The sequence below is a fragment of the Diceros bicornis genome, chromosome 14 (assembly GCF_020826845.1).
Source record: "Diceros bicornis minor isolate mBicDic1 chromosome 14, mDicBic1.mat.cur, whole genome shotgun sequence".
NCBI lineage: Eukaryota > Metazoa > Chordata > Mammalia > Perissodactyla > Rhinocerotidae > Diceros > Diceros bicornis.
Window position 1 is genome coordinate 58545813 of NC_080753.1, and position 12562 is coordinate 58558374.

Consider the following 12562-nt stretch of genomic DNA (forward strand, 5'->3'; position numbering starts at 1 on the left):
GAGAGAAATTAAAGAAAGTCTAAATATCATATTCTTGGATTGGAACACTCAATATTGGTAAGAGTCAGTTCTTCCCAGATTGATCTCTAGATTTAATGCAATTCCAATCAGAAGCCCAGCAAGTTTTTTTGTGGACATTGAAATGCCAATTTTACAATTTATATGGGAATGCAAAGGGCCATAAGTAGCCAAGAAAGTCTCAAAGAACAAATTTAGAGAACTTGCACACCAGATATCAAGGCTTCTTATAAAACTAAAAGAATTAAGAGTATAGTATTGGTGGAAGAAGAGAAAAATTAACCAATGAAACAGAATAAAGATCTCAGAAACAGATCCACACATATATGATCACCTGACTTATGACAATATGCCACTAAAGTACATTGAAAGAGGAGAGTATTTTCAATAAATGCTACTGGATCAATTAGGTTTTTCTATTCTTACACAGCTGGACTATCTAATCTACTTCAGTAGCTCACATATGATCTCAAAGATCTACTACTGTAGTTTAGCTCACTCTGCTGAGCTAAACAGCTCCCCATCCCACTGCCTCCTGGGCATCCCTTCCAGGACTCGAACGAGTACAACCTGAACTCATCGCCAGTCCCCTTCCCTGACTTATTCCTGAGTTCCCTATCTCTGTGAATGGTTCACAGTAGCATATCAATCTACAAATTCTGGAAAAATGTGTTTATACCCTTTGACTGTTATTTTCTCTCATGGGACAATTATATTCTATCTGTAAAATAAGTCAGAATTGATGAATTTTGTCAAAAATTTAGTTTAAGCAACAATTCAGTCTGTGATTGTTCCTCGGGAATCCACCAGCATGACTTCTGGGCTGGCCTAAGGAAATCTTTCTCAGTTTTGAACACCTACTCTACAACAGCACTGCCCTGTTTCCTTGATTCAAAGGTGCATTTCTTCACATCCCAGGGATTCTGAAGTTAGGTTGAAACATATGGACCAAACTGAAAAAAAAAATACAAATAAAAAAATCTTTGCCTATTTGCAGAGTGAGTTGCGCTCATACCAGGAGGAAGTAAATTTTAAATTTGGTAATTAATTCTCACTTTAAATGTTTTCCAAAAGACTGCACCATGATAGAACACGGAAAAGAGAAGTTATCATATACATAGAAGATAGCCTATCACTGCCAAGCAGTGCAATTGCCAAAACATACAGAGGAGAACATGGAATTTCAAAACCAGCAGAGGCAAGTGTGGCCAATTCATGTACAAAACAGGACCATCTTGCAGACACTGAACACGTCTCTCTGTTGAGACTTCTGGCTCGCTTTCACGAGATGCTGTTTGACTTTGACTTCTAGGTATACAAAATTCAGTTAAGACCAGTAAAAGTATGTCTTCAACCAAATAAGAAATGTAGATGAACACGATATTCGTTAAAGCCCTCAAACTTGCACTATTAATCTAATGGTGCTATAGAAGTAAAGATCCTGAGTACATGTTGTGAAAAGTAACGTGCTACCATCACGCTACTAAATGTGAAACGTGAAAGGTTGACAGTTCTTCAGAGCAGCCTTTACACTCCAAGTACAAAGACAGCTTAGTGTGTGTGAGATGTGGAAGAAAACGGTAAAGTAAATGGACAAGTGTATAATACTGTGAATAAGTACAAACACTTTTGTATAAATTTATTCTAGTCTTTCTTCCCCTCCACACCTCTCCTTCAGAAAAGCTGCTAATAGATCGATGGTTGATGACTAGATCAACAAAGGTTTGCAAAGCTTTTCCTTAGGAACGCCTTGACAGTCAAAGTACCAGGGCCTGAATTCTGACAGACACATTTTCACCCCCAACAGAGCTGTCTCATTTGCCATCTAAACAGAAGCATCCTGGGGATGTTAGCATCGAGGCTAAAGAGGTGGAGAGGTGGGTAGGCCATGAGGAGACTGCTTATACCTCTTTCTGGCACTTCACTTTTATCTCAGGACTGCCTCCATGTCATCGGGGTGACTTTTGGGAAGCAGAGCAGACAATAGTTTGGGCATAATTTGGACTTGGCAAAATTCACATGTGTCACCTTTCATTCTCTAAAAGGTAACAGGCCTGCCTTGCTTATTTGGTGGGGTCATGGTAAATCCTAATGAGGGAATATCTGAGAAGGTCTTTTCCAAACTCTAAGTTCTATATAAATGCCAGTTTTTACTAGTGTCATCATAAAAACATAATGATTTATAATACCAGATATTAACACCAGACTCATCTTAAAACGTAAACACCACTCCATACCATAGAGTCAATGAAGAACACAAAGTGGGCGTCCCCGGGCTGTTCTGATTTACCCGTGCACGCTCTTGGGTTGTGGATCCCACCCTGCTCTACGGGTTGCTCCAGATCTTTTCAGGACTAAGATTCTATTTCAGGGCTTATTCTCAGGTTTTGAATCAAGTATCAAAGGTTTCCCTGTTCTTATTCAAAGCACCATCTACTCAAGTAGTCACTTTTTTGAACTTACCTGGTCCAATGATCTCCTAGTCAGAGGAACATGTTTCTGCAGAGTTCCCAGCAATGGCCTATCTCCCAAGAATCTTTTCTACCCTCCCCGGGTCAGGCCTCCTAGCTGCCTTTTACGTCAGGAGGCCCAAGACATAACTTCTTTTCCTCAGCTGAGGGTATGACTCAGCATTGAAAAACCTGCCTTTTTTTTTTTCTTTTTCAAGGAGGCCAACTATTTTGCAACACAAACATTTGTTAAAATTAAGTTAATCCATCAAAAACTACAAATTTCACTTAAACGCAGATTAGACAAATATGTTTCTTCACAAGCCTGGAGAATTGTTTTCAGCCAAGAAACCCCAAGAGGGTACAGATGGGGAGATCAAACCTTTCCAAGAAGGAGTCCTGCAGTTAAATCTGGAGGCCTCTGGAAGAACATGAGCAGACAGCAGGAGGCCTGGGCTCCTGGCCCACCGATAAGAAAACAAAAATCTCCTCCTGGCCAACCTGGAACCCTTCAAAAGCACGAAATTCTCCCAATTCTCCCAGGATTTCCCCTTTCCTATGCACAAAAATTAAACACATCCAATCGCCAAATACTCCCATCCTAGAAGGCAGAGAAATTACGACTCTGCTTTGACAGAGAGTCATCAAAGGTTGGGACCGTTTGGGATCTTGTTTTCCAAACACACCGCTGGCCTCGAGGAAGTATGACACCACCATCTTAAGTATAAGGCAGCTGTTTGTTTTTGGCTAGAGTTCAATATAAACCTTACAAATGGTCTGCTAGCTCTTTCTTTTTTTAAAACAATAATAATTAAAACAAATTCCATAGTCACAAAACCCCCAAGCTAGTGTTTTCGCTATAAAGCTTTTCCCACAGGACAGTGAAAACCATGCATTTCAAACAAAGTTCTGGGCCAAAAAGGTACCAGTAGGTTATTTCTGCCAGAATAATATAATGGAACAAGTAATTAGGCAGATTGAAAATCAATGGCTAAACCAGTTCCAAAGAACTACTGAATACCAATCCTCTCTGAAGTACTGAAAGACAAAAATCTAGCGATGAATAATTTATTTTTCAAAAGAGGCCCTTAACAGTTAAGTCATTGAATATATTTTTATTTAGGAGTGAAAATCAGACATCAGAAAACTTCCCAGCCATTCTGAAATTCTGGTCCATTATAAAGACACCACAATGACTATGTTTTACTTAGTATTTAACTCTTCTAGCTAAGAATTCACATACAACCATCAGTGTGTATGGTCAACACCATGACATGTCCCCAAAGCCTGGCAGGTGTCCTTCCTTCTTTATTTCCCACATCATAGACTTGAATATGCATAGGGGCCAAATGTTGGCAATGCTCTCAAAACTAAAATAAACCTTTTGTCTTTTTTATTTTTTGCTGAGGAAGATTGGCCCTGAGCTAACATCTGTGCCCATCTTCCTCTATTTTGTATATGGGACGCCACCACAGCATGGCTTGATGAGCGCTGCGTAGGTCCGCGCCCAGGATTCGAACCTGCGAACCCCGGACTCCCAAAGTGGAGCATGCGAACTTAACCACTACACCACCAGGCCAGCCCCTAAAATAAACCTTTTATGGGGCAAGTTAATGACTGTTATTATTTTAGCGTGCATATTTGTGACAGACCTACACACAGATCCACAACCTCAGGATAAAGCAAAGTCATTCCTAAACCTTTGGACTTTCTTGGGAAGTCAATACTTTCAAGACCAAAAGCAAGAATCTGGGCTTGGTTTATAAAACCAGAGCTGGCAAATCCCTTACCGAGTCTGTAAATGTGGGGTTCCCTCCCCCTCTGCATTCTCTTCCTTTAATTTTTATCTTCATAGCTACCATATAATTGCCAGGCTGTCACATCACATGCTGAGTTTCCACCTCTGCATACTGAGAACTATGCAGCAATGTGAATCTACTGTGCATCAGGCACTCTATTCTTACCACACTGCTAAACTGACCTCTAAATACTAAGCAAAATTCAAGGTCATTGGCCTGTTTTCTGTGCATTATAGGTTTGAACTAACTGCTGTAATAACTTCAGCCCTCAGTCCTTCCAATCTTCCAAAAATCATTCCATGGAAGTCTTTCTTTATTTCTAGGCAGCCCCATGAACACACTTCATTGCAGTTCACTGGCCAAACAGTCTTGCCTCATTTCAGGAAACAAGAATAATACAGACATGGAAAAAAAGTCTATTGTTCCCTTGTATCCAAATGATAAAAAATATATTTGAGACACACACTCATTCATAATATATCGTATATATATATATATATATGTTACATGCACAAATACATAGCCGTCTATTCACTTGAATTGGTATCATTGTAAGCATCCTTATATAATTTTCACGTGCGAATTTATTTTAGCTACCCTCACCGATCATTCAAAGTAGGGACTACATGATAGTGGGAAACATTTTATCCCCAATAAGTCATATGTTCTCTGATCACAAAGGATGCTTAGTAAATACCGTTCACTGGCTTGCTTAGGAGAAGAAAACTATTTGGGAAATCTTCAACTTAATAGTAAGAAATCTTCCTGCCAGCTCAACCCTACCATTCAGAACACACCCCTCATGCTCAGGTGCTGCCCCTGAACTCCAAATCCCTTCCACAGACATACTCAGGGTTACACGGTGACAGGGCAAGAAACGGGGGCCAGCCCCACCCTTTGGGGTTCCTTGAGCCTTCATACCTGTGCTGATGCTCCTGTAAGACTTGATAAATGCTGATAAGAAAAGTTTGGTTTTTAAAACTCCCCACAACACAGTCCTTGTAGATTCGGAACTCTGCAGCCGTCACCGCCTCACCCTCAGGAATCTGGGATAAGTTGAACTTGAACTCTTTGTGGTGTCGCTGGCGAGGGGAGAACTCCTTGTCGTACTCCACTACAAGATTAAACAAGAGAGAGTGACAACTATTGTTACTTGACTAAGTGCCACAGGCTCACCTCAAGAAAGTTTCCCCGTTTTCATTCATAAGTGGATTACCGGTTACCAACAGCTCACGAGAGGGATCAGGGTGGTGGAAAGCACATTGGCTAGGCTGTCAGACAGGCTGAGATTAAAATCCTTCATTTTAAATAAAATTAAAATAAATTCTTAGATTTTATTTGGTTTAAATAAAATTCTTAGATTTTATTTGGTTTAAATACTTAGTTTAAGTTGCATGAAAGCAAGTTATTTAAACTCTGGGCTTCAGGTTTCCTCATCTGCAAACACGGGAATAATATGACCTCCCAGGGAAGTTGTGAAAACTAAGGAAATCATGAATAAGAACGTGTCTGGCGACCCTGGCCCCCATGATTCCCTAGCAGCCCCCTCTCCTTCCTGCTGCTGTGCCCCCTCAGGTTGGTTCATCTCTCACCATCAAGCAGTTGTCATAACCAAGGGCAGCCCTGAGCAGACCTTTGGTCGGGGTCGTGGTGGTGAGAGAGGGAGTGAGCAGTGCATTCTGCCTGGGCCTGAAGCTTGAAGGGTCCTCATATTTTGCCTGCTGTTCAGTGGAAATCTTCCTTGAGGGGTTTAGAGTAAAGCTTCTAGAAAATATTGCTCTAACTAAAGTCCATTACCCACTCTCTACTGGCGGAAACTGAGGCTGAAGACTCAGGGGAGAGAGGGAACTTCTGCCCTGAAGCTGCCGGCATCTCCATTTCATCTGCATGTAGAACCCAAGCACGAGAACAGCAATGTGGAAGCAAATCACCAGTGTACAACTTGCTATTTTCTAATGCTTTTTTAAAAAATTGGGAAAAGATGTGAGTCTAAAAGTTGTAGTTTTTTATTTTTTTATGAAATCTTTTCCCTGCATGAAGACAAGTTATGGAAACTACAACTGCTAATTATTCTTTTTCAGAGTCAGCTTTCAGACGTCTACATAAAGTCCTGCGTGAGAGAAATGATATCAACCTCAGATGCTAAACTCATAATTGTTGTAAAAGAGAAAAAAGTGTGCTGTGTCCCACCATAAATCCTTGACTCTTTTCCCCAGAGCTTGGAAACGCTTCTGCCCTGCTGTTCCTGTTAGTTTTTTCTTAATGGCAACCGCAGTGAAATCTCATGAGCAAATTAATCCTTTATGGCAGAGTTTTCCCAGAGCTTGTGGGTAGGAAAAAAAAAAAAAAATCAAATTATTTGCCACCTCCAACTGCCCACTTTCTCCCACATGTGTTGTTCTCCATAATCACCAGAGAAAAGCTTTGGAGATTTAGCTTCTTTAAAAAAAAAAAGCCAGTAACTCTTTATAAGAACCTAAGACTTCAACGGCATTTGCAGAAGCTAGGGAAAGTTAAGCCATCTATAGGCAAAAGTTTTAAATAAAGAATTTCTCAAACTGGCATATGACTATGCAACAAATCTTTTATATTCAAGTTATTTTCTTTTGTCGGGGTGGGGGGTGGTTAAAAAAGAATAGCTTTGGCTTGTGTAAGAGTTTGAATAAAAGTAAAACAAGGTCCAACCAGAAAGTAAACCATGGTTCAGTCCCAACAAGAGAACAGGTTTTCTAATTAGTGGCTAAGCCTGAAAAGCAAGATTGTTGGGGAGTTCACCCCAGGACAGCCACACGTGATGGTGTATCACTTTTCCCTAAAACTGATCTGCCTTTTAAGTTGGATATGTTATCTTCGGTGGTTCAAAAGTGAATCAAATCTGATTTCCCAAAGAGACTTTCTAAAAAATAGTCACACAGCTTTCCTATAGGGCCTTTTGAGTACTTAAATTTTAACATCAATAAACGCAAATATATTCTTAAGATTCATTTGAGAGAATGCATAAGAATTCCTCAAAGAAGTCTTTCAATCACTCTTAATATAAACAATTAGAAAAAATATGGATGTGAAGTAAGATAGATGACAGTAACTTAAGATATTTCAGTTATAAGGAGCAGAGAAAGGGACAGAAATTTCAATAAATGAGAAATGTGTTAGCTAGTTCTTTGGAGAGATGCACCACCCCCAATAAACCACACTTCCCTGTCTTCACACCCTTGAGTGGTCCCCCTTCCCAGGGGTGGCTCTGTGACGGTCTCTGGACCAATAAGATGCAGCAACAGTGGTGCTGAGTGATTTCCGAGGCTAGACCATAGCTTTGAATTTCCTTTCACTTAGGTTTCTTGTAACGCTTGTCTGGGGAAAGATGGCTACCATCTAAGAAGTCCAACTACTCTGAAACCTCCATGCTGTGAGAAAGCCCAAGCTAACCATGTAGAGAGGCTGTATGGTGCATGAAGAGATGGAGGGAGGGAGAGAGGAAAGGAGGGAGGGAACAGTCTAGTCAGTCTCCAACCGTCTGAGGCACCAGACATGTTATAAAGACACCATCTTGGATATTCAACCCAGTGGAGTCTCTAGATGACTCCAACCCCAACCACCATCTGACCGCAATTGTATGAGAGACTTTGAGCAAGAACCACTCAGTTGAACCTCATCATTTCTCAAGACTGTGAGAGATAATAGTACGTTGTCATTTTAAGCCACAGTGTTTTGGGTGATTCGTTTCACAGCAATAGTCAACTAACACAAGAAGAGAAGGGTGGACAAGAGAGGACAAAAGAGGGAGAAGAAAGAAGGGAAGTCTGACCTTGCTAGGAAGGGGAGAAATTGCATGTGATTCTTAAGGAGAAGGATTTTGAAATGCTGGGAGGCAATTTGTATGACTAAGGGAGAATCCTGGCAAATGTTCACGGATAGATGTGAAGAGAGAGATAAAGAATCTAAAAATGAGAAAATAGAAGCATAGTTCAAAGTCTTCACTTTATTACAGTGTGAATTAGAACTCACTGTCTTATAAGTGCATTTTCCCACTTCTCCTCTACCAACACAACATTATCTTGAAGCACTCTGAACTTTCTTCTGCTTTTCCTTTACCCCTCGCTGAGGAGATTCATGTTCTCCTCAGCCCCATGAGTCTCTGATTGCTATCTACCTCCTTTCAAGCTCACTCACCCAAACTTTTTACTCTCGTCTTCTGAACATCTCCTTATGCCTCTTAGCTCGCAGCTGTACCCCCTTCCCCACTCTCCCCACAATACCTCAGCCAGCAGTCATTGGAGTTTGCTTGGAACTCCTCCTTTCTCCCCCAATCTTTTGCCTATGATTAAATTTACACAGTGCATCTGCTAATGTCTCAGAGGGATACAAGCCATAAGTACCATTAGGTCATTGCCTGCAAGTGCACTTGAAGACCACAATGGTAAAATAGCAATGTTTCCAGTGAGTTTAGCATTCCCCCTTCAAGCTCTATGATTCTGGACTCCTTAAATATCAGACAGTTCAAGAAATGAGAGGTAATGAAAGGGAGAGGGCGAAGTTCTGAATTTAGTGCTCAGTACCTATTTTATAGCCCCTAATATTTGGCTTTTCGATGACGGTGCCATGTGTGGTATACAATTAAGTAGCAGCTAAGAGTGTTGATGAAGTGTCAAACTGTCAAACCGTTAATTCCAGTTCCCCTTTTTTTTTTACTTATGGATACTGAGCAAGACATTAGTAAAAGTTTTAGTTATCAGTTAAACAGGAGTAAGAAAATTTCTGAAGATTGAGACAATCTATACAAAATAGTCAATGGTAGAGTAAATGCTCAATGAATGTTAGTTGTGATTATCATTAGCTGATATTTGAGAATCCAGCTCCTGGGAGGTTAGAGTACGTCTTTGCTGAGTAATTAAAATTTACTCATGAGTCTTTAGATAGGGCCAATTAACGCTTCTTCTAAACTAGCTTTTTAAATTAGAGAGATACATTCTGTGAAAAGAGCAGTAAGTGAAATCACTGTATTGAGTATTATCAGCCTTGGTGTTTGGTTACTGAATACAGTGCTGTGTTCTCTGGGGCAATAATTCCTAGAATTTTTTATTTCAAGGACCAGTGAAAACATCTTTATAATGGTAATGACCTTACACAAGGTCATCTGCTTTTTCTCTTTGCCATTTTTAAGGACAATAAAACAAACAAAACAACAAACTGCATCCTCTTAACTCCTTTTAACACCACATAAAATAGGGAGGACATAATTAAAGAATATATACAATCCTCGAAACTGAATAAATTTAGCTTTATAAAACTCACTCTATTTTCTCTTTTTGTCTCAGACTATACCAGTGGAAATTTCAGACCAGCACCAGATCTTTGGCCAACATGTAGGAACCATAGCCCTAAGGAATAAAAGTTATTGGTTCAAGATTTAAAATGTAAAGTATGTAATATTATACATACAAAAGGACATGTGTAATTAACGGAGGTAATGAAACATAATCATAAAGCACCAAGGAAATCAGCACCCAACTTAAGACTGGAACACAACCACCACTGTGGTATTCCTCCCTGAAGCCATCCCCCACCTCTGCCCAAAAGGTACCTACTATCATGAATAGTGTCCAGCATTCCTTTGCCTTTTAAAAAGTAACAGTTTTACTACATATATGTGTGTCACTAAATCACAGAGTGTTTAGTTTTTCTTCTTTCTCGGAAAGTCTTTCTTTTTAGAGACATGATAAAAATTTTACAGGCACACATGGAAGATACAGGCACTGTCACAGCTAAGAGTGAAAGCAGCCCAGGCAGACGGCCACACTGCCCGTCAGCTGGTACAGAACTGAAGTTCTATGGGTGGGGCATGGCTGCTCTGCAGGAAATGAGCGATGAGTAACTCTTCTCCTTCCTCAGCCCTACCTTGCACAGATCTACTAAAAACATGGGCATTTTCTAACAAGTGCTGACAAGGATGTGAAGAAAGCAGAACCCTTGTGCATTGCTGGTGGGAACGTAAAATGGTGCAGCCACTACAGAAAACAGTTTGGTGACTCCTCAAAAACTTAAATATAGAATTACCATATGATCCAGCAATTCCACTTTGGGGTAAGTATGAGCATCCAAAAGAACTGAAAGGGGGAACTCAAACAGATATTTGTATCCTCATGTTCATAGCAGCACTACTCACAATAGCCAAAAGGTAGAAGCAACCCAAGTGTCTGTTGACAGATGCATGGATAAACAAAACGTGTATATACATATGATAGAATATTATTTAGCCTAAAAAAGGAAAGAAATTTCTGATATACGCTACATCATGGATGAATCTTGAGGAATTTATGCTAAGTGAAATAAGCCAGTTACAAAAGGACAATTATTTTTGATTCCACTTATATGAGGTATCCAGAGTAGTCAAATTCATAGAAACAGAATACAGAATGGTGGTTGCCAGGGGCTGGGAGGAAGGAATGAGGAGTTATTGTTCAATGGGTATAGAGTTTCAGTTTGGGAAGATGAAAAGGTTCTGGAGGTGGATGGTGGTGATGTTTGCACAACAAAGTGAATGTACTTGATGCCACAGAACTTGTACACTTAAAAACAGCTAAAGTGGTAAATTTTATGTTATTCATATTTAACCACAATTAAAAAACTAACAAAAAATGGACATTTTCTTATACAATCACAATGCATGATCACACCTAACTTAAAACAATTCTTCTTTGTCCTCTAATACCCAATCCATAATCGAATTTCCTCAAATACCTCAAACACTGTCTTTCTACATTTGCTTTATTGGAATCAGGAGCCAAACAGGGTCCACTCATTACACTTGGTTGTTCTGTCTCTTAAGTCTCTTCTAAACTAGAAACAGAAAGAACTCCATTAACCTGATAATGAGTCTAAATAAAAAAACCTACAGCTAACAACATTCTCAATGGTAATACATTCGGACCACTTCCTTTAAAATCAGGAACAAGGCAAGGATGCTCATTTTTAGTCTTGTATTAAACTCTAGTTCAGGATTGCTAAGATTAAACAACAGGAAAGGAAGAGACACATTACAAATTGTTGGACCTAATAAGAAAGTTTAGCAGACTGTTTCCTTGACTGTCTCAGTGGGTTCAGGCTGTTGTAATAAAAATACCACAGACTAGCCCACAGGGGCTTAAACAACAAACATTTATTTCTCACAGTTCTGGAGGCTGCAAGTCCAAGAACAGGGTGCCAGCATGGCCAGGTTCTGGTGAGAGCTCTCTTCCTGCTTATGTCCTCACGGAGCCTCCCTTGGTACATGCACAGAGAGAGCGAGTGTGAGCTCTGGTCTCTCTCTCTTCTTCTAAGGACACTAATCCCATCACGAAGGGTCTACCCTCATGACCTCATCTAGACCTAAGCACTTCCCAAAGGTCCCACCTCCTACTACCATTTCATTAGGGATTAGAGTTTCAACAATATGAATTTTGGGGACACAAACACACAGTCCATAACACAGACCTTAAGTGTCTGCTTAAAACAGTCTGCTACCTCTTCAACTTACAGTCTGGAATTTTTGCCTTTGTGTTCATAAGTGACACTGATGATGGTCTTATCTCATACAGCGTCGTTTGGTTTCAAGTCATACCTGCTCTTGGAATAAGTTGGGGAATGTTCCCTTTCCTTCTTTTTAAGAAATGATCTCTTCCTTGAAAGAGTGGCAAAGTTACCTGTAAAATCATCTGATCCTGGTGTTTTCCTTTAGGGAAAATTTGTAATTACTCATTCATTTTCTTTAAACATATAGAAATAGTCAAGCTGTCTATTTCTTTTTAAGTAATTTTGCATTTTCTAGAGGTTTGTCAATTTGGGTTTAATTTTTCAAATTTATTGTCATGAAATTTTCAAAGTATTCTCTTATTTGATCTCTGCTCTAGGGTTTTTTTTTTTTAATTTTTTGTTTATTGCAGTAACATTGGTTTATAACATTGTAAAAATTTCAGGTGTACATCATTGTACTTCTATTTCTGCATAGATTACATCATGTTCACCACCAAAATACTAATTACAACCCATCACCACACACATGTACCGAATTATCCCTTTCACCCTCTTCCCTCCCCCCTTCCCCTCTGGTAACCACCAATCCAATCTCTGTCCCTATGTGTTTGTTTATTGTTGTTATTATCTACTACTTAATGAAGGAAATCATGCGGTATTTGACATTCTCTCTCTGACTTATTTCACTTTGCATTATATCCTCCATGTCCATCCATGATGTCACAAATGGCTGGGTTTCATCGTTTCTTATGGCTGAGTAGTATTCCATTGTGTATATATACCACA

General features: G+C 39.7%; 1 protein-coding gene across 1 annotated transcript in view; it reads right to left on the reverse strand.

The window, feature by feature from the left end:
• The window catches only part of BMP6 (bone morphogenetic protein 6), a 148807-nt gene that overhangs the window by 24629 nt on the left and 111616 nt on the right, over positions 1 to 12562 (reverse strand). Inside the window, exon 2 of the mRNA XM_058555304.1 lies at positions 5189 to 5381. Within this exon, the coding sequence (XP_058411287.1) occupies positions 5189 to 5381 (193 nt within the window). The remainder of the gene's footprint in view (positions 1 to 5188; positions 5382 to 12562) is intronic.